Source organism: Protopterus annectens, chromosome 11.part0, assembly GCF_019279795.1.
Source record: "Protopterus annectens isolate FY-2018-M chromosome 11.part0, PAN1.0, whole genome shotgun sequence".
In the NCBI taxonomy this organism is placed as follows: Eukaryota; Metazoa; Chordata; order Ceratodontiformes; family Protopteridae; genus Protopterus; species Protopterus annectens.
Genome location: NC_056745.1, coordinates 22,854,946 through 22,878,679, shown reverse-complemented (window position 1 = coordinate 22,878,679; position 23,734 = coordinate 22,854,946). Strand labels below are relative to the sequence as shown.

Sequence of the window (23,734 nt, the reverse complement as noted above, 5' to 3'; positions counted from 1 at the left end):
GCTGCAAAGAATGTCATGAAACATTATGAATGCATTGGCATCAGACAGAAAGACACTAGAAGATGCTATAGGCATTAAAGAATTAGCAAATATATCTGCAGTAGGACTTTTTTTGGCTACAACCTTCGGGATTACACACAAGTTGGCAAAATACTTGCGTTTATTAACAATTTAAACAATAAGTGCTGAAAATGTACAGGAATTCAGACTTTGAAAGTATAGTTAACATTAAAAAAGACTTTTTTATTTAGCCTAAAACTTTCACTAAAGTCTCTTTCTTGCACCATTTTCATCCATTTCCCATGGACCACGTTGACCCTACTGGACCAAGAATCCTATTGATACATTTGCTGCTGTGTATCCCTTGTAAAAGAGCCTCTGGTTTAGATGTTTGTGGTTTGAGTCTACAAACATTTTATAGACTACAGCTTTAAGGTAAGTTTGAATTTTATCTGTTACAGGGTATAACTCTCTAAGACTTGACCGTCAAAATATAAAAGGTGATGGACTAGCTATAGTATACTCCAACTATCTTACAGTCACACTGCTTGACAAACCAACACCATCCTTTCTACCTGCAGAACTCCTAATATCAAACCTTAAAATTACAGTGATTTTGATGTGTCTGTTAGTTGCCATCTACATAACTTCTGGCGATAACTACTCCCTTCTCGAACACATCCTCTCTTGGCTTACATTAAACATACACAATGAAACCATCATTCTAGGGGAAGTCAACATAAATTGGTGGACTCTCTGCTCACTTCACTCCACTCAAAGCCTTAACTTGCATGGTTTCACACAAGTAATCTCTACTTCCACCCTTGCTAATAAAACACACTACTCTAGCTCACTGATTGACGGATACTTGTCTCAGACCCCCATAAATACCATAACCCCACAGCACCGCCTGACTCCCTCAGTGATCACTCCACAACACAAGTTCTTAGATTTACCTCCACAACACAAGTTCTTAGATTTACCTCCACAACACAAGTTCTTAGATTTACCTCCACAACACAAGTTCCAACAAAAGTTCTTAGATTTACCTCCACAACACAAGTTCTTAGATTTACCTCCACAACGCAAGTTCTTAGATTTACTACTCATTCCCCCAGGCCTCAGCGATACAGAGAATGCCGCAATTTATCAAACTTTGATCCAAATACCTTTAATAGTCTCTTCTCTGAAATAAATTGGACTTCTCTGTTCCACCTTCCTCTAGATGATGCAGTTAACTCCTTCAACACTGCTTTCGTAAATATACATAACTCACTGGCACAGTTTATATCAAAACCAATATATTCCCCTGGTTAATTAATGCCACCCACTCCCTGATGAAAGCTAGAGATAGAATGTGGAAAACCTGGGTGCAAATCAACCTCCCCATTCACCTGCAAACATATAAAGAACTTGGAAACCTCACTAAAAAGCAAGTAAACAAAACAAAATGAAACTTCTATAATAACCCACCCAGGTCCCATATATCTAATCGTAAGAAATTCTGGCACGGTATAAATCAGATACTCCACCCTGGCAGCCCCCTCATCTCCCAACCCCCGTCCTACAAATACACCCCTCAAAACTGCATCAGACTTCAACTCCTACTTCATAGAATCCGTCAGTAAGTTGTTAACCCCTATTCACCTCAATTCTATGACTAACACCCCCCCAGAGCCCCCCTGTAGCCAAAACTGAACCAACTCCTTCTCCCTTAAGCCAATATCTACTAGCTATATTAAATCTCTACTTTGTAAACTAAAACCATGCTCTGCAGACAATCTACCCCCACACACACTTTATCCAGTTAGCCACAGACTCCATAGCATTCCCAGTCTCTAGTCTAATTAACCTGTCTATCATAGAATCTATGTTTCCCTCTATCTGGAAAAAACGTTATACCCTACTAATTCACAACAAAGGTGACTCCATTAAAATCACCAGTTTCAGACCCGCTGCTATTCTCTCAACTCTCTAAAATACTTGAAAAATGCATACATACACAAGTCATGGAACACTTACTTCAATAAAATATGCTTACTCCTACACAACATGGCTTTCATCCTAAGCGTAGCACCACTACTGCCCTCCTGTGCTTTATTAATACTATTTCTCAGGTTGGAGACAACAATAAAATGGGGTCATGCTTATTCCTAGATCTCTCTAAAGCATTCAACACTGTGTCTCAATCCTTACTTCTGAACAAACTCTCTGACTTCAACTTCTCCTCCTCTACTACTGCCTGGTTTTCCAGCTGCCTCTCTGACTGGCTACAGTCAGTAAAATGGCTCTCAGCCCTCTCCCCTCCACTCCCTATCAAAATGGGTGTCCCCCAAGGATCCATTCTTGGACCACTACTCTTTAATATCTTTACTAATCTACTCTATACCTCCTGCTCTCGGCCGACTCTCATCCAATATGCTGATGATTCTACTCTCATTACTAATGATTCTACTCTCGTTACTAATGATTCTACTCTCGTCACTAATGATTCTACTCTCTTTACTAATGATTCTACTCTCGTCACTAATGATTCTACTCTCGTCACTAATGATTCTACTCTCACCACTAATGATTCTACTCTCGTTACTAATGATTCTACTCTCATCACTAATGATTCTACTCTCGTCACTAATGATTCTACTCTCGTCACTAATGATTCTACTCTCATTACTAATGATTCTACTCTCGTCACTAATGATTCTACTCTCGTCACTACTGATTCTACTCTCGTCACTAATGATTCTACTCTCGTTACTAATGATTCTACTCTCATCACTAATGATTCTACTCTCGTCACTAATGATTCTACTCTCATCACTAATGATTCTACTCTCACCACTAATGATTCTACTCTCATTACTAATGATTCTACTCTCGTCACAAATGATTCTACTCTCGTCACTAATGATTCTACTCTCGTTACTAATGATTCTACTCTCGTCACTAATGATTCTACTCTCGTTACTATTGCTGGTGCCCCGTCTGACCACTCTTTCCACTCTGTCGAGACCTGGCCTTCCCATATCCAGCTAATTCTAAATCCTTAAAAGACTAAACTGTTACTTTTCCTTCCCAAAAGCTTGCATAACCTCAAATCCATCTTTACCATCCAGTCTTTGGATAGTACTCCCATCTTAGCTGAACCCCACACAAAACTACTAGGAGTTATAATAGACCAATTGAAATTCAATCTGCATGTCAACAGTTGTATTACAAAAACCCATCATAAACTAGGCCTCGTACAGGGAAATGAAAAGTTATTGTCCAATAAGGCAAAACATACCTTGCCTCATGCCTATCTCCTACCAAGCCTAAATAAACTAAAAAATACCTATAACAAAGTAGCCAGATTCGCTGCTAATCATATCATCACTGTCACTCTTTAATGCACTTAAACTGGCTGTAACTACTCCACTTCCTTCCCCACTCCCAGTTTCAGGTAATACACTCTATCCTAAACCAACCTTCTTTCTGCCCTAGCTTGACTCCACTCATTTATTCATATATCCTCTCTAGGTCTCTCCAACGTTTTGACCAAAACCTTCTACACATCTATAAACGTAAGAGCAAAATTGGTCAAAACCTCTATAGCTATCACCCCTCTATCTCCTGGAACAAACTCCCATTAGAAATTTGATCCATTAAACAACCAAACATATTCAAATCAACTGCCAAAGGCTACCTAAAGGAGCACTGGATATGTCACTGTTCTCACCCCCCTTACACTGGCATCCTCTCCTACTTCCCCTACCCTGCTAGTCTCTTGCTGGCCCAGCTACATTTTATAACCATTCTATCTACCTCTTCTTAAATTTTATACTTCCTCTTAATCTCTCTTCAAATACCCTAACTTGTATTATTCGTGCGCACACTCTCTTACTTCAACACCTTGCTGTATCTACAACCTTTCCCCTTCTTTCATTGTTTATATATTGTACATGTAATGAAAACCTACTCACCCTCCGTATTACTTGACTGTACTTAGATCAAATTTGAAATCTTGTACTTACATTGTATATTTTTTTACTTAATTTCTGCATTAGTCTTTTTGTATTATTTTTTGTCTACTGTTAAATATTAAATGTAATGTGGAGCTTTTCTCCCCGGGTCTCCGCTGAAAAAGGGCTATCAGCTCAGCCAGACTAACCTGGTCAACAAATGTAAAATAAGTAAATAAGTTAATAAATCAGATAAATAATGAGACTGGCATTGCGCGGTGTGTCGGGATTATCTTTTAAGTGTAATATCTGTTTTGTTTTTCTCTTGTGCAGGATACAATGTTCCAAAGGAACAGCTGTTGTTACTAATTAAAAATCATGAGGAGTCTGTACCAATGTCTGTGGAAGGAGCAGTGACCCTTCCTCAAAAGAACATCTGCAGAGATACCCCCAGCAGTAAGTAGATGGGTAGCTTATGAATAGCTTTCATCTTCATAGTTATGATTGTGAATAAGTTACAGATGTGGTGAGACACAGTGTAGGGTATTAAATGTCTGTTTGCATTACAAGAATTTGAAAACACAGTTGTTTGTGACGTTACCAAGTCATATAATGAATGTTTGTTATGTAAGGAATTACATATTATAAATCTAGTATTGTCAGCTACATCCCAGGGAAGGTTACAGAAAATTTTCTGTGCTGCACACTGGAATGAGAGCATTGCTGCCAAATTTTCAGACATAACCATTTGCGTACTTTCCCACAGAAGAATGCCTGCTCATTAAAATTGTTCCAGTTCTTTGATTAGGACTTTAGTGAGGCAGGTTGTAGGGGGAAGTCTTTGATCCTTAACAAGATCCGTGATACTATATCTCATAGCAGATTAGTGGAAAAGGTAAAGGAAAGGAGTTTGGTACCAGAAATGTTTAGGCTCAGAGGAAACTGACTGAGTAAACACAGTGACTGTATGCTGAAAAGCAGGTGAGCATTAGGAAAGATCAATGTTTGGTACTGGAACCAGTCCTTTGTAATATGTGTTAGATATCATACTATACAGTGATCTTGCACAATGACCTACTTGCACTCCGTGATGTTCTGACTCTGTGGCAATTCGATGTTCTGCCTCTTTGATATGTAGGATTGATGTTCTTAACAGCGATATTTTGGCTAGTCAGCATTCTAACAAAGATCCAGTTCTATATACCGTCAATACTTCTTCCCCTGCAACATACAGAAATGCAGCACACAGTACTTTTTCAGGCTTGCTGATTGCACACATACACTGCATTTCTAAGTCTAATGCTTCTAGACTTTTCCTACTACCCTGCAGCAAGACCATGTCCTGATATTTGCAGTCAATTGAGTCTTCTAACTGTAAATTATATTCCTTTACTTCCAAAAGTACCATTGTTAAGTTGAGCTTACCATAGCAGTAGATGTTTGAATGATCACTGCTGCAGTAGCTTTAGCTGTATGGGTTATATCCCACCAAGGATACAACAGCCAGCCAGCTTCCAAAGCTTCAGAGCACCTTTCACACATCCAAACTGTCATGCAGCTCAAGATAAGGTGACTAAAAGACAAGCTTGGGTATAAAACCCTTCAGAGCTTTCATGCCAGCAGAGAGAGGAAGGCTGAGTGCCGAAAGGGAATGGTAGGAAAAATAAATGAATAGATGTCCACACTCATGCATAACAAAACACACCAAAAAACAAGGGTGATGCAGGGAGGGAGGGAGGGCCTACTGCAGCAGTGATCATTCAAACATATACTGTGATGGTAAAGTTCCACTTACACAACTGTACAAAGTTCAGCATATTGATCACTGCTGCAGTGGCTTTAGGTATAGGTATATGGGTAGATTACCTTAGCTAACTACATTTGGGAGGTGGAAGGAGAAGAGTCCAGGAACCCCTGGAGGATAGTCCTAGCCGAGCTTGATCTGGAACTAGAGAAGGAAATGAAGGTTATAGTGTTTTGTAAAAGTATGTACAAAGGTCAATGAAGCAGCTTCTAGAATACGTCTATATTCCAACCCTTTCCAGAAATCCGTAGATAAAGCCAAGGCCATGGTAGAGTGGGCCATGACCCTGCCTGCAATAGTTTTGCATATAGGTATAGTAAGTGTAACAAACGGTAGCAGCCTTAGACAACTATTTGTAAATAGTATGTTTTGATACAGGCTGTCCCTTCTTCTTACCTTCACTAGAAATGAACACTTGATCTGAAGATCTGAAAGATTTAATTTTGCCAAGATAGTACCTGAGTTGTCCGTGGACATCCAGGTTACGGAGTACCCTTTCTCTCTCATTTTAGGTTCGGGCGGGAAAACGGAGATGGATAGTTTGGCTTTAGGTATAAAATAAGTAGTTCTCAAAGGAACCTTGCCCCTTTGGAAAATGAGATAGAGTTGACTCACTATAAGAGCTTAGAACTCCGATACTGTTCTTGCAGAGGTCAGAGCAAGCAGTAAAACTGTTTTCCATATTAAGAACCTCAAATCAGCCAAATTAGCTGGTTCAAATGGAGCAAATGCTAGCTTCTGTAACACAAAATTAAGATCCCAAGGGGGGGGGTCACCAGTTTTCTTGGAGGCTTGTTATGCAAAACCCCTTTCATGAACATTTTTACATCAGACTACAATAAAAGAGGAAGATCCTTGGATAGCTATGCTGAAATGGCTGATAAATTAATGATAGAGGAATAAGAATGGCCATAGGATTGTAACTCACACAAATATTGTGCAAGCAAGGAACAAGTAACCCTGCATGGGGGCTGGTTATGTTGCTGGCATCAATTAGAAAACATTTTCCATTTGCTAATATATGATTTTCTAGTAGCAAGCTTTCTTGCCTCCATTAATACCTGCTGCATGTCCTCAGTAAGTAGGTACCTAAAAGTTATTATGACCCTGTCATCCAGGCATTTGTGTCCATGTTTGGCTACTGAAAACAACAAAAGTTGAATAGTGTAATATCAAACGTAAAGCAGTGAAACATAAAATTATTGAACAATGACAACTTCAAAAATAAATTCATCGAATGGCAATAGTTATCCAACAACCAGGAAGTAATGTAATGCATAAGGTAAGTGAAGGGAAACGTTTTAAATTTGCCCTATTCCCCACTGTAATGCAATCTTGGAGTTGGTATATATAGTTAGGAAGGGTGTGGGGGGCACAAACCCCTTCCTTGCTTGGTTGTATTTGCGATGTAGGCCCACTATGGCCATTCAATGTATTTTTTTTTAGCTGTTGTCTTCGTTCAATAATTTTCCCTTTTGCTATTTTATATTTGATATTTCGCCGTTCTAGTTTTATAGTTTTCAGTAGCCAAACATAGACCCCAGGCAATCAATTGAAGAAGACTGATGTTGGGGTGCATTAAACATTATGTTCTTGTGTGAGTAGATCCAGTCTATGAGGAAGCTTATGGAAATTGCCTGTGGCCATTGCCAAACGAAAGCCGCAGTTGCCTAGGCCAGAAGGGAGTCGCAACAAAAATCACTGGGGATCCCATCAGAATCTTTAGAAGTACCCTGAAAATTAGTGGAAAGGGTGGAAAAGCATCCAGGGACATTCCTGTCCAAGGAAAAGAGTAAGTATCTGTCCTCCAGACCTTCTTGCATGGAGTCCTGGAACAGAATCTTGCCATTGATTGTTCAGAGAGGAAGCAAAGAGATCTACCTGAGGAACTCCCCACAGATGGCTCAAAACTTGGAATACCCCCTGATCGAGTTTCATTCATGAAGGTCTGCACTGGTCCTGCCTAGATTGTCTGCCACATAGTTTTGCTCTGATGAAATGTAGGATGGCTGTAGAGTGAGATTGTGCTGTGAAGCTATATCACAAACTAACATGGCTAGTCTGCAGTGGGGGAGGGGTATGACCTGGTTCCCCCATGCTTGTTGATGTACCACATAACTATGTTATTGTCTGTAACCACTTGAAGAGGTCCAGAGGACCAAATATGGCTTAGAGAGTTAAATGCCTGATCAAGGCTATCTGTGTGCTTGTGTTTGTCATTGGTGTCCCACACCTCTTGCATTGTTATCCCTCCTGAAACTGCTCCCAAAGCAAAACCTAAAATCTGTAGTGACTGGCTGTTTTGGAGCAGGGGAGGGAGAGAGAAGGGGAGACCTGGACTTAAGATTATCTGTTGTCTCCACCAAAAGATGTCTCTTCTAACAAATTCCAACAATGGTATTTGAAAAGATAAAAGGTGTTGATGCTGGGACCAAAGAGATTTCAGATACCATTATATTTCCTGCAGTCTTGCCAGGGGTATCATGAGAATCATAGATGCTACGAGACCCAAAATCCTGAGGTACTACCTCACAGGCACTGAAGTCTGAGTGGAAAACCTTAGAACAAGATCTAGATAAAGATCTATTTTTTCTTGTGGTAGAAAAGCTGTTTGAACTGAGGTGTCTAGCTGACATGCCAGGAAAACAATCCTGTGTGAAGGAGTTAAGGAAGACTTTTGAATGTTCTGTTGCAATCCCATCTTGTTTAAGAGATCTCTCACCCAAGAGAGAGGTTTCTGACATTTTGTAAAAGACTCTTGAAAGATAAGCAAGTTGTGTAAATATGGAAATCGTAGTTACCCTGTAGCCTGCAATGAGCTATGACTGGAGCTGGACACTTTGTGAACCCTGTTGGTGCAGAGGGTGGTCCCAAGTGTAAGGCAGAAGACTGATGATGTGATTCAGACACAAAACCTAAAGAAATGTCTGAAGTCTGGATGAACAGGAATACAATAAGCATCTTTTAAGTGTAGTGTTACTAGGAAACTTGAAAGAGGAAGGAGAGGTAACAGACTGTGAAGTGGTGAAAGAGGAAGAAGAGGTAACAGACTGTGAAGTGGTGAAAGAGGAAGAAGAGGCAACGGACTGTGAAGTGGTGAAAGAGGAAGAAGAGGTAACAGACTGTGAAGTGGTGAAAGAGGAAGAAGAGGTAACAGACTGTGAAGTGGTGTAAGAGGAAGAAGAGGCAACGGACTGTGAAGTGGTGAAAGAGGAAGAAGAGGCAACGGACTGTGAAGTGGTGAAAGAGGAAGAAGAGGTAACGGACTGTGAAGTGGTGAAAGAGGAAGAAGAGGCAACGGACTGTGAAGTGGTGAAAGAGGAAGAAGAGGTAACGGACTGTGAAGTGGTGAAAGAGGAAGAAGAGGTAACGGACTGTGAAGTGGTGAAAGAGGAAGAAGAGATAACGGACTGTGAAGTGGTGAAAGAGGAAGAAGAGGCAACGGACTGTGAAGTGGTGAAAGAGGAAGAAGAGGTAACGGACTGTGAAGTGGTGAAAGAGGAAGAAGAGTTAATGGACTGTGAAGTGGTGAAAGAGGAAGAAGAGGCAACGGACTGTGAAGTGGTGAAAGAGGAAGAAGAGGTAACAGACTGTGAAGTGGTGAAAGAGGAAGAAGAGGCAACGGACTGTGAAGTGGTGAAAGAGGAAGAAGAGGCAATGGACTGTGAAGTGGTGAAAGAGGAAGAAGAGGTAACAGACTGTGAAGTGGTGAAAGAGGAAGAAGAGGTAACAGACTGTGAAGTGGTGAAAGAGGAAGAAGAGGTAATGGACTGTAAAGTGGTATCATTTTGAATCTGGGTACTATCATAAACAGGTTTAGGAAAGAAAGAAAGATCCAGAACTGGTCTCCAAGCATTTTCTTTCTTTCTTTGGCACTAGAAACATCCTTGAATAAAAACCCTTCCCTGCCTGGGAAGGAGGAACTGGTTCTTTTATTTTTTTGGGACACATTTTATGAAGTAACAGTGAAAACAAAAGATCCTGAGCTGGAGAATGAGGAATGACCCCCTAGAAAGGGGAATTTCTACCCACTGCTATCTGTAATCTTGATGAATGATTTCTAGATCCCATTTGTCTGAAACATTCTGTTGCCAAAGAGAAAAATAGAGATTCAGACTTTCTGAAAGAGGAGGGCCAGGGTGAGAGGGGGTCACAAGGCCTTTGGAGTAGTCTTTCAGACTTGTTGGACTGACCTTGATTTTGAGAAGTTCAAGACCTTCTTTTTGGAATCCCCTTGCCATTGATTCTTAAACATCTCTTTACCTGTATTTTGTTGAGACTGTTATTTCTGTTTTTGCCAAAATTGGAAAAGGATATAGAAACTCCCTTGGACAATTTGGAAAAGGAGGGCTGAAAAATCTTAGAGATTCCCTGGATCAGCTTGCCCCTTTTATCACACTTCTTTGATCACCTCTACAGCAGATAGGCCAAACTCTAAATTCCTAACCAAGGGGGAATTTAAACTCTCATTTTTAACATCATCTGGGAGGTTCTGAGAATGCAGCCATACAGACCTCCTTTAAACAGTGTCAGTGGCCATAGTCTTGAAAGAAGTATTAACAGAATCACACACACACACTATAAACAACGAGTAATGATCTGTGTAGTAGAAGAAAAACAAGTTATTTAAATCACATTTTTTTTCATAAGAAGAAAGTGCAGATATAACATTCCTTATACTTTCACAATTTGTCAGAACAAACTTTTAAGATGTGAGCCTAACAATTTAAAATTTGGAAAATCAAAATTGCAGACGTATAAGCTTTTTCCCCATACCTATCAATAATTTCCCATTCCTTATCAGAAAGAGTAGGGCAGGAATTAACTACGTGCTTAGCAACAGTGGAAACAACTAAAGCCATAGCTGCAGGGTTAGGTTTGGGAATAGTGTATAAAATGTAAAAGGCTGTGGATCTTTGTACATCCTATCTGCCTTTTTAGGAGCAGCTGGCTGACTGTCAGAAAAATTGCAGGCAATAACACACACATCTTCTAAAGCAGACAGGTAGCTTCTAGAAAAATTCTTCTGTAATGACTCATGGTATTTTTGAGGAGTGAGAAAACTCAGCATTCTCCCACTGAAAACAGTGGCACATTTTAGCAATAGTCTCAGAAAAAGAGACCCCTCACAGAGATAGTCAGAAACGGAGCTCTAATCTCTCTCTGACTGAATCATGAATCTGAGGGAAAAATGTATCTGTCCCTGCAGCCTTCTAATCAGATTCAGAATCTTGAATCTGCTCAAGAAAAGAGAAATCCTTCCTTCTTTTATCAGTAACTGTTTTACAAGAAGGATCAATAGCCTGAATTAAACTCTGAAGCAATCCTTGTAAACTACTTCTGTCCAAAGATATTTGAGGAGCAGTAGATGCATGCTTGGTCTTCTGTTTCTTTTTGATAGGAAAAATGGGGCCTACTCTTTTACTAATGGCAGCTTCCCGAGGGATGGGCACAGCATTCTAACACAGCAGAAAACGTTCCCTGTTCCATCTTCCAGGAACAACAGGAGTTGCTGTCCCTTGCCCACTGAGAGGACCCCAACAACTGCAGAATACATCGCTAGGCCCCAGTCCTTAGTGGCTGTAGGTGCTACTCCAGAGGGATCAGGAGTGAACAACACTGAGGTGCACAAAATGTCCACAGAAGAGTGACCCACCTGTGGCTGGGCAAAATCGAGTCCCATGGTTATGGTCCATGGTAGTCTGTTGCATGGTCAAGCCAAACATGGTGCCTATTTCCTCGGGAAGACACGCAGCAATTGCCAGTACATACTACCAGTCTACCAAAGTTACTTTTTTGACAAAAAACACAGTAAAAAAAACTTTAAAACACTATGCCAGCCTCAAGTAAAATAAATAGTTTCGCCACAAAAAAAATGTTTTCAGTTACTTAACATGACTTTTAATCTGAAAGAAGAAAATGAGCCCTCCATTTAAAAGTATGTTATAGTCTTGAGACAGTCCATTAAACACAATGCTCCTAGATTTAATTTTACTTTTCTAAAGAAGAAAGTATTAAAACATCAGCAAAGTCAAGAAAATGGAAGTTTTTTTTTTCCCAAAAAGGGAATTTATCTTCCCAGTAAAGGAAAGCACAAGCCGACCATCGATCCTCGAAAGCCTTAGAGGAGTGTACTCTTTGACGGCAGTAAAACTCTGAAGGGCTTCACGCGCAAACATGAGTTTTAGTCGGATCAGCTCAAGCCTCCTGACAGTTTGGGCATGTGGAAGGTGCTTTGGAGCTTTGGAAGTTGTCCAGCTGTTATATCTTTGGCTAAAGCTACTACAGCAGTGATCAACCACTGGTTGCCATAATCAGCTGCAAGCAGTGGTCAGAGAAGACTCTGACGTCAGCACAGAATAGGCTGAAGAAGTGGATGTTGTCTAGACAGAAAGCATAAGAGTTTAAAGAATTACTCTGGGCTGTAGCAAATCAGGGAGAAGAGGAAATAGGTGGAGTTGAGGAAGAATGGCAGGACTTCAAAAGAACATGTTTGAGGACACAGAACATCCAGCTGAGCCAGGTATAGAAGCTAGGGACATAAGGAATGCTGGTAGCAGTATGCAGAAGTCCAGGAAGTCATCAAAAGAAAGGAGAAGTGCAGGAAAAGGTGAGAGATAGAAAAGATGGACCAGGCTAAGAAGGCGAACTGGTTTGCCTAACAAACATGCTAATTGAGGAGTTTTAAGTAGCAAAGAACAAGGTTTCAGAGGCACTCTACTACCATCTGGAAAGTGACTCAATAGATGGCGCAAAGAATCAGGTTGCTCGACAAAGAAAGATAAAGATGATAATCAGACACCCTTCATAAGGCATGCCAGCAACAACCTACTGTCCAGTCCATGGGACATCAAAGGTAGATGGAAGGAGTACTTCCAGCAACTTCTGAATGAAGAAAACTTTACAGAAACTGCACTGCCTATGATGAATGAAGATGAGAACACCATCCTAGAAGAAGTAAGATCAGCACTAAGGAAAACAAAGTAAGGAAAAGCAGCAGGATCTGATGAGGTCACAGCAGATATGATCAAGATGTTTGGTGAGATGGGGAGAAACATCTCCTGGGGGTACTCATAGCAGTATGGAGAGAAAGGTGTGTCACTGATGACTGTAGAATAAGCATGCTAGTACCAGGGTACAAGAGCAAAGGGGACATCCACAATTGTGGGTAGTACAGAGGTATCAAACTCCTATCACACTGCATGAGATTTCTGGAGAGGGCGATTGATAAACAAATACTCATAGTGGTAGAAAGTAAGATGGGAGATGAGCAGCTCAGATTCAGATCAGGATGCAGGACAACCGACCTGATGTTTGCACTGAGACAGATAATTGAAAAGAACACGGAGATGAGGAAAGAGTCCAACTGGGCATTTCTGTACTGAAAGCTGATTTGGGCAGTCTTGAGGTGACTAAAAGTCCCACCAACAGTGGTAGAATTAGTGCAGGGTGTGTACACAAACTCATTGACTCAAGTATGAACAGTGTTTGGTCTCACATAGTAGTTCCCAGTGGACATGGAAGTGCTTCAGGTTTCAGCTCTGACCCAACTGCTGTCCGTATTTGTGCTGGAATACATTAGCAAAGGGGACAGATCAACAAAGTCACTGAATGTAGATGATTTGGCATTGCAACCATACTTTGAGCAGGCATGTCAGCAAAGGCTAGGGAGATGGAATACAAAACTGAAGGCACATGGCATAAAAGTGTGTTCAGATAAAACACCTGCAATGGCAGCAAATGGGGAAATCAGAACAAGCTGAGAATTTAAAAAAGGGAAAACAGTGGAACAGGTTAACATCTTCAAGTATCTGTGAGGAATGATTGTGGAGAAGGGAGGTCTGAATGAGGAGATCAAAGCTAGAATCAGAGGGGCTGCAGCCAAATGGAATAGTGTATTAGGGATAGTGTATGACAGAAAAGTGCCAAAGAAGGTGAAAAGTAAGGTGTACAAAACAGTGGTGCAATCAGTACAACTATATGGCACAGAAACCTGGGCAGTAAAGGGAGAACAGGTGAGAAAATAGACGTGATGGAGACAAATTGCCTTAGATGGGGGTGGTAGGATGCACACTGTGGGACAGATGAATAATTAAGGACATCAGAGCAGAAGCCAGAGTAGCCTCAGTTGCAGAGAACATCAAAGAGAACAGATTACGGTGGTTCAGGTACATGTGCAGAAAAGCAGAAGACAATCTGGTGAGGAAGACTTTGGACAGACAGGAAGAAGGCAAGAGGAAATGAGGGAGTCCAGCAAAGAGATGAAGGGATTGTGTAACAAAAGGTAGGAGACTGGCACTGAATTGGGAGAACTGGAAACAATTGTCTTGACACCCCAACCCCATGTGTAAAATGGGAAAACAGGTTTGATGATCATGATGATGGCACTTGTTTTAAGGTTATATGGCTCTGTTAAAATATATCTGAATAATTCATTATCCTGTCATGTAATTAAGGGAAATAATTGGATCAGTATTCAGAAAGTGCTGGGATTATCTTTTTCATATAACATTTTTGCTGTTTTGTGCAGGTAACTTCCCAGAGGAACAACTCTTGGTAATTGTAAAAGATGAGGAACTTACTCTCGATTCTCTGGAAGGAGCAGAGACCCTGCTACAGCCAAAGATTTGTGATGATCCCTCTAGCAGTAAGTAAATGAGTGATTCTGAATTACGTTGATCTTGTTTGTCCCTGAGAGCAAGTTAGTCGGTGAGGTTCATTGTGCGGTAGTAAACGCATGGTGATAGTGATGATGAGGATGATGATGGTGATGATGGTGATGATGAGGATGATGATGGTGATGATGAGGATGGTGGTGATGATGGTGATGATGAGGATAATGATGGTGATGATGAGGATGGTGGTGATGATGGTGAGGATGATGATGGTGATGAGGATGATGGTGATGCTGACGAGGATGATGGTGATGATGATGAGTATGGTGGTGATTATGGTAAGGATGATGGTGATAATGAGGATGATGATGGTGATGATGAAGATGGTGGTGATCATGGCGATGATGAGGATGGTGGTGATAATGGTGATGAGGATGATGATGGTGATGATGAGGATAATGATGATGATGGTGATGATGGTGATGATGATGAGGATGATGATGAGGATGGTGGTGATGTTGATGATTATGATGATGGTGATGATGAGGATGAGGATGATGGTGAGGAGGATAATGATGATGGTGATGATGAGGATGGTGGTGATGATGATTATGATGATGGTGATGATGAGGATGATGATGGTGAGGAGGATAATGATGGTGGTGATGAGGATGGTGGTGATGGTGATGATGATGGTGATGATGTTGATGATTACGATGATGGTGATGATGAGGATGATGATGGTGAGGAGGATAATGATGATGGTGATGATGAGGATGATGATGGTGAGGAGGATAATGATGATGGTGATGGTGAGGATGGTGGTGATGGTGATGATGGTGATGATGTTGATGATTATGATGATGGTGATGATGAAGATGATGATGGTGAGGAGGATAATGATGATGGTGATGAGTATGGTGGTGATGATGGTGATGAGGATGGTGGTGATCATTGTGATGATGATGAGGATGGTGGTGATGATGAGGATGATGATGGTGATGATGAGGATAATGATGATGATGGTGATGACGGTGATGATGATGAGGATGATGATGAGGATGGTGGTGATGATGATGATTATGATGATGGTGATGATGAGGATGATGGTGGGGAGGATAATGATGATGGTGATGATGAGGATGGTGGTGATGATGATTGTGATGATGGTGATGATGAGGATGATGATGGTGAGGAGGATAATGATGGTGGTGATGAGGATGGTGGTGATGGTGATGATGATGGTGATGATGATGATGATTATGATGATGGTGATGATGAGGATGATGATGGTGAGGAGGATAATGATGATGGTGATGATGAGGATGGTGGTGATGGTGATGATGGTGATGATGTTGATGATTATGATGATGGTGATGATGAAGATGATGGTGAGGAGGATAATGATGATGGTGATGATGAGGATGGTGGTGATGGTGATGAGGATGGTGGTGATGGTGATGATTATGATGATGGTGATGATGGTGAAGATGATGATGGTGATGATGGTGAGGATGATGATGATGGTGATGATGGTGATGATGATGATGATTGTTTCATTATTATTGCCTTCTAAAAATAACCCTTAAATGAGGCTGTACACTTGGCTGCACTGTCTGCTTTAAGTATGAGGATCATAATTGCGATCCTCAAAGCAATGAGAATTTAAACTTGAATATGGAGAGTGTATGTTAAGTCTGATATTGTGGTGTGCTCCCCCTACATTGAGCTGCAGTGATTTCTGAGTTAGTGTATATAAATTGCAGAGGTGTCGGGTGCATGTGATAAAGCCCTGTAGAAGCACTTTATTTTAGTGGTGTAATAGCAAGTCTCAGAATTTGCTAGTTTTTTTTTTTTTTTTTTTTAAGTACGCTTTAATTTTTAAAGTGTTGGACTCGCATTATCAGGTATAGGTAGTTCTTCTGAAAGGGATCCAAGTTGCTTGACCGGATTTTTTGTGTTGGCAAATTGCAGTTGTCGTCACAAAAAGATATCTTCAGTAGACAGCAAAACAGAAGTTCAGATTTGCTGCCATTAAGACAACAGTGGTAGAATCTACTAAATACTGTAACAAAAAGATTGGTCTGTGTAAAAGCATATTTATATAACAGCAGATTTTCAAGACGGGATTAGTGTAACAGTAAATCGTATCATATGGGCTTTCAGCAGTTCCTTTATCATCACTAAGGCCTATACTGGATTTCTGCCATCATGTCAAAGGCTTTTATGCCTTCATACTCGCAAAGCATACTTTTTTTTAATTATTCTTACAAGATAACAATAAAAGTGTGCTATAACATAAAACAACTATGGACATATTGCCTAACAACATAGCTTCAAGTACTTCAAGGCCTTGCATAAAGCACTCTTTATATACAGAAATGACAGTAGTGAAAACATATACATAACACAGCCTATTTTGCAACAAAAATAATAAAATAATGATAGACTAGCATGCAGCATGATTTAGCTGCTACGCTAATAACACTGTACAGCCTCAGCCTCTATAAAGGTTTTGTACCAAGTGAATGGAGAACAGTTGGAGTCATTCCCCTGCATAAGGGAGGACCTTCCACAGATCCAGGCAAAGCCATGGAAAGACTTATCATGGAACTAATCAATAAGAGCATAAGCAACTTCCAAACACCAGACCAATCTCAGTTTGGATTTCTCAAGGGCAGGTCATGCTTACATAACCTTCCAGACAAGGTCACCAAAGCAAAGGGTGAAGATGAAACTGTATACACTGCATACCTCAACCTGGCCTAAGCTTTTGACATAATCCCCCACTCAAGCATAATAGAAAAGCTAAATAAACTGGGAACAAATCCCTGCATCACACTGGATTGCCAACTGGCTAACATATAGGATGCAGGAAATCAAAATAGAGGAACTACCTCCAGAAAGGGATCAGTAACCAGTGGAGCCCCCTAGGGTTCAGTAATGGGACCTCTGCTGTTTGGTATCTACTTCTTTGAAGTAAAAGCCAATACCAAAAGGCCCTGGCTGGCTTAAGTTTGCACATGGCTGCAAGCTAGGAGCATTCATTGAATCCACAAAAGATTTAGCCATCCTGCAGGACAGTTTGTCCCAGCCAAATAACTGGTGCCAAAATCATGCACTGAAACCCAATTCCAAAAATGCATTACTGTATCTATACTTTGGGAAGTCTACCTCTAGGAACTACCACATTGACAATGTACCCAAAGAACTGACACAGTTGTTCAGGATTTTGGAACATATGTAGATACTGACTTATCTTTCAACTAACATGTATTCACTGTCCTATGAAAGTCCTGTGTTGCACAGCTTATAAACAAAATGATTGCATTTAGATCTAGAGATGTCACTGTTCCCCTTTGCTCAGCCCTCATTAGGTTAGTTATTGAGTGTAATGCCTCCTTTGGCATGTATCTGTGCAAACATATGAAAGAACTGTAATAACCATGGAAATATTTTATCGAAGGGATACAAGGCCTAAACAATATGTCCTAAATGGACCGACTTAAAGCCCTGTCACTATACTCAGTATACTATGGACTGGTAACAGGTGACCTGTGTCTGGCATACAGGGCATACACCAACTCAATACTGATTGACATACTCCACATCAGCAAGTCAAAATGGCATCAGAAATACTCTGTCCTAGGATCCAAACCTTTTCTGCAACATCAGCAGAACAGTTTCTGAGAACAGGTATATCGTGCCGAGAATGCTACTGCTCTGGAACAGACTACCCATCCACATAAAACAAAGCTCATCCTTGTCTATAGTAAAGCAGAACTTGGATCTGTGAACAGGTAATGTAAAATGTACCCCAGGACTGCCTCCTGTACTACTAATGGACAGAAGCATAAAATAAATGCTTCATCTAACACATCCCTTAAAAGTAAGTATGTTGTGATTCCCGTTATTCTCATTAAGGGTAGTATAGAATTATCGACCATGACCCCATGTGCTAAAATGGGGAAGAAGGGGTTGTGGATTGATGGATGAAAGATGGATGTATGGGTAAGGCCAAACTAACAACAATGCTAGGAACTACAAAAATACATGTCCACACCCTGGCGTAAAAAAACACACCAAAAACAAGGGGGGTGGAGGGAGGGAACAGCTACCTAACCCAAAGTGTAATCGCACTGGGACCCCTCACTCAAATTTCCACCAGCATGCCTCTCATTATTTCAGTGCTTGGGGGGGGGGGGCTTTCCTCCTCCCATTAAGTACATCACTGCCCAACCTGTAAGCCCACTTTAACTGGCACTAGACATTCTTGGACAGAACTTTCAGATGTCTCCATTCTCTCCTAGGTAATATTCCCAAGGGTATGACCCCCTTTACTACTGCCATACCTTTGATCAGAGACATGAGCTTAACTCAAGCCCCACTGACCTCACCTCAGAAGAATAAGAATTTATCCATAACATTTTAATGGACACTGTCTAAGGAACAAATACTCACATGTGGAATATTGTGTTCTGAAGAACACTGTCATGACATTATGGTGATGTCAGAGCCATGGCTAAAGTAAGATGACAAGCTGCACCTGACCATGGACTCCCTCTGTCAGCCATTCCACATTGCAAGGCTGGTACCTGGTTAGGTGGTGGTGTGCCGCTTCTGGTACTGAAACGCACTCCATTGTAACTTATCCTTCAGCCTCCTGACATGTCCGACTGAGCACAGCTAGCTGACCTGCTCATGCATTATTGTTGGCCATCTAAAGCTGTCTGCAGCAGTTGTCTGCCAGTCAAAAGTCTGACACTCCACATTCACATTTTGAACCTTTAACAACAGCTCTTCCTTTTAGGCTACATCAACTACCAAAATGGCCTGCCTTACAATGTAATAACATTGTTACTCTCCCTAAAGTGCCTCCTCAGCATTCCACTGCCACTTCAGAATAAATGACTTTAGTCAATAAGCAGAGTAGTCATATTTCAGTACTTTGGCTAATTTCTCACATGGAAAAAAAAGCATTCATTTAGAGAAAGCTGATTGGAAATCATTAAAAATTCTGAACTTACACACTTATAAGTTAGATGTTTGCAGTGCAAGGAATGTGCAAATAAAAAAAAAGATCAGTCAATTCAAGGACAGAAACACAAGAGACAAGGCTGTTAAGGGAACCAGATGGGTTCTGGAGGAAAGTCAGTTTTTGCTAGGTAAATACAAGCTACCCAACCATACTATAGTTGAACATAATGTCTAGCTAATCATCTTCCAATCTGACAATGGCAGTTTTTTCCATAAGTGTAAGCATCCAGCTGGTGCCCTTCATTCAGTCAGGCTGCTACTAACACCATGCCTGAGCTCCATCTAAGGTATTACACCTCATCATTCCTTTATCAGAAGGTACTTGTTCAGGAAGGTACCGATGGCTAAAGCAAGGGCCAAACTTTGGCAGTGTCATGTGACATGGTCTTACCCTTGAATTCCTCGGAGCCTGAAACCCTTCATAATGATATCCATCAGGCACATTATTAACTTTTCACTCACAGCCGGTATGTTTTCTGGCTTGTAAAAATCATCAGAATTTATACCTCTTTCTCTAAACAAGAATCCCCTCTACACTTTTCTGTATATCATCCCAGCATCCTGCCTTCACAATTTTCCAAAGTACTACAGAAAGCAGTTGCTCTACAGACATCTCATTTCCTTTGGCCAGCATTTGTCAGAATTGTTTTACGAGTCTGAACGATGCTTTAACAGCCCTTTCCCTCACTGATGTCTGTGTTCTCCATAATGTGGACAACATCTGAATGATGCTTTAACAACAACCCTTTCCCTCACTGATGTCTGTGTTCTCCATAATGTGGACAACATCTGAATGATGCTTTAACAACAACCCTTTCCCTCACTGACGTCTGTGTTCTCCATAATGTGGACAACATCTGAATGATGTTTTAACAACAACACTTTCCCTCACTGATGTCTGTGTTCTCCATAATGTGGACAACATCTGAATGATGCTTTAACAACAACCCTTTCCCTCACTGACGTCTGTGTTCTCCATAATGTGGACAACATCTGAATGATGCTTTAACAACAACCCTTTCCCTCACTGACGTCTGTGTTCTCCATAATGTGGACAACATCTGAATGATGCTTTAACAACAACCCTTTCCCTCACTGATGTCTGTGTTCTCCATAATGTGGACAACTGAATGATGAATGTGAACAAAACCTTTCCCCTTTCCTTTAACAGCAACCCTTTCCCTCACTGATGTCTGTGTTCTCCATAATGTGGACAACATCAATGTCCCTAGAACTGACTGTAGTACCCTGACAAAGTTGTGTGAGTCATTTCAGTGGCATAAAACCCTGACAGTATTACTGTTCTGCAAACTTGCCACTGTCTCACACAACTTGATGACAAGCTGCCTCAGCTAATAGTAAATATTACTTCTGAGTAAGGGCAGGCAGCTCTTTTCCCATCCAGTTCTGGTAACCCCGGTATACCCCACTCAGCTTTTTTGTTTTTCACTTCTTAAATGATTATAATATTGCTATGAACAACAGTCTGTCTGTCTTCTATACTGATGACATGGTGGTTTGGGTTTCTAGTAGATTAAATGTTGTTATGAACAACAGTCCATCTGCCTTCTATTCTGATGACATGGCGGTTTGGGCTTCTAGTAGATCAGTATTCTTCATTAGGCCGACACTCTTTGCCCACTTCAGCAGGCTTCATGGATGATTCAGCTCCTTTGGACGTTCCCTTGGTCATCTCACCCCTCCAAAAAAAAAAAAAAAAGATGTTAAATTCCCTGATGCAAGGAAATACCTCCAACAGGTATGATACCCCAGCTGTTGTATCATTCCAAGGAGCATTCCTGTAGATTATTGCAGTTTATATATGACGACTTCTAGCCTGACTCATAGATAACCTTTTCAGTCCGTGTTGACAGAATAATAAATATTATCTGTGAACTGATTTACTCTTAACATAAAATAACCTCTTAAAATCTGAACCCAGAGCCTTCACAGATTAATCATACCCCACTGATAACATATGCCCTATCATTGGGCACTTTAAGTTCATTTCACAACTCTTGCAGATTAGAAGTCATGTTAAATAAGATATGCAGGTTTGTCATCCTTGTCCCAGGCCTGAGCATGACTGTGTCAGTAACAGAATGCACGGCACTGTTGGATGTCCATAGCCCTAACTTTACATTCAGCTTCCTAATCTACACAATTCTATTTCTGAATCACTGTCTACCCTTGGCTTACCTCTCAGATTTAATCTATTCACCTGCAACTTGTGCTCATTCACCTTCAGGTCATTTTCCCTTCATCCCTACAAACTCCTTGCTAGAATGCTTTATTAAATCTTTCTCCTCGTAGGGTCCAAAGACCTGGCATATATTTCCACTATTTGTTAGAAGCATACCCTCTTTTCAACAGCTTATGGCTAGTGTGGCAGTCCATAAACTCAGAAATACTATGTGCAGTTACGTAAAGTAACATGCTCATTGCTCTCGTTTGTATTTTTTATGTAACAATCATTCATAAATGGCCATGGATCTACGTTGCTTGTGACTGACTAAATGTTCAGAAACAGTATTGTTCACAGTAGGCCGTATATAGATTGTATTCATGTACTGCTGTACTTTTTGTGTGGTGTGTGTGCCTGCGTGTGCATGTATGTGTGAGTGAGTGTATGTGTGTGTGTGTGTGTGTGTGTGTGTGTGTGTGTGTGTGTGTGTGTGTGTGTGTGTGTGTGTGCGTTACTGCTCTTTACAATATTATTTCACTAAATGCATCTTTAAACTGATTCCCTTTATGCTACAATCTTACAGATTTTAAATATTATATTTAGATGAAAGGAGTACCTCTGATAATGAAAGTTTTAAAAGACAAGTTCTGATCAGTTACAGCAAGGCTTCAGATGTTGATTGTGGTTAACAGCACTGAACAGCTGTTACTCACTTTATACCTGGAGTGCTGTACCTTGCATTGCTGGAGTATTTTCCATTTCTCATTGGTTGCGGTTATTCTACAGGAGTGTGAGTTCTGTTGCTGTGCCACCTGTTGCAGCGCTGCACCAGTTTTACTGGTGTGAATCCTATGTAAAATTAGCTTCTGGTTCAGAGGTTTAAGATCTGATTTTATAAACTTGTTTTTGGAAAACAGCTCTGTTAAATTATATTTCAGTTTTGGTCTTTTACATTTTAAAGGAAAGTGATGGAATCCACGCTGCAGTAAGTCTTGTAATTTTAAATGAAACAGTTAATTTGTTTTTCTTTTGCAGGCTACAACATCCCAGAGGAACAACTCTTAGTAATTGTAAAAGATGAGCAAGATATTCCAGAGTCTGTGAAAAGAGCAGAGACCCGGCCACAGATGAATATTTCCGATGATCTTTCCAGCAGTAAGTAGATGGCGGATAATGGATAGGTTTGGTTTTCCTGTTTATGTTTTAGAATCCTCTCTCCTGTTGTTCATGGTATATATGCTACCACTTAAGGAGGCCATTATGGGGAGAAATGCATCTCTTCAATCCCACACTGATGACTTACAGTTGTACATCTCCAGTTGCCTGGATCACGTGCTGCACTGTACCTTTCCTGAAGACTTTTTGGGTACTGTTAACCCTGGCTAAAGGTCAGTCATCTTATTCATTCACGCCACTATGCATTCTTCATATCTTCATTTGTTTTCATTCTTGGTTCCATGTGAAGGGTTTCATTCTTGGTTCCATGTGAAGGCCATATACCGTAATTTGTGTCCAGTTCATAATCTTGCTGTTATTCTCACTGACAGATTCACACAAAGTAAGCAGGCCTCATCTTTCATCAAGACATCTTATTTCCACTGTAAGGATATCAGATTAATCCCCTTATACCATCTTCAGACCTGTCCATAGCCTATTGTTTCTGTCCTGCCTGGAATATTGTACCTCGGATTTGTGGGTGATGATTTGCTACTTTTATTTTCCCTAAATCTCATAACCATGAAAAACAAAACAACTTCATAATGTGCACTCTATGCAATACTGACAGTGATATGGTTTGTACTGAACTCCTAGATGTAACGATAGATTATAACCTAAAGTTCGATCTTCACATACAAAACTATATAAAAAACTCACCAAAAGCTAGGTATGTTTTATAGAGCTAAACATTTCTTACAAGCCCAACTAGAACAACTCTAGCCATCACATAACTTACCTTCTCTTCTTTATGGCTCTTCCATCTTCACCAATCTATTGTCCACTTTAAAATCCTGACCAGTGCAATGCTATAATAAAGTTGCAAAATTTGTATCCAGTCAGCCCTATCATACTCACCACTGCTCTGTAAATAAATCACTAAACAGGCTTGAAGTACTCCATCACCTAGCATTCACACAGCAAATGCTAGCACACA

The 23,734-nt window shown here is 40.6% G+C and overlaps 1 protein-coding gene across 1 annotated transcript in view; it reads left to right on the top strand.

Moving 5' to 3' along the window:
- LOC122814890 (zinc finger protein 2 homolog) overlaps positions 1-23,734 on the top strand; it is an 81,998-nt gene that overhangs the window by 34,946 nt on the left and 23,318 nt on the right. Inside the window, exons 2-4 of the mRNA XM_044087160.1 lie at positions 4,275-4,397; positions 14,276-14,392; positions 22,618-22,737. Of these exons, the coding sequence (XP_043943095.1) occupies positions 4,275-4,397; positions 14,276-14,392; positions 22,618-22,737 (360 nt within the window). The remainder of the gene's footprint in view (positions 1-4,274; positions 4,398-14,275; positions 14,393-22,617; positions 22,738-23,734) is intronic.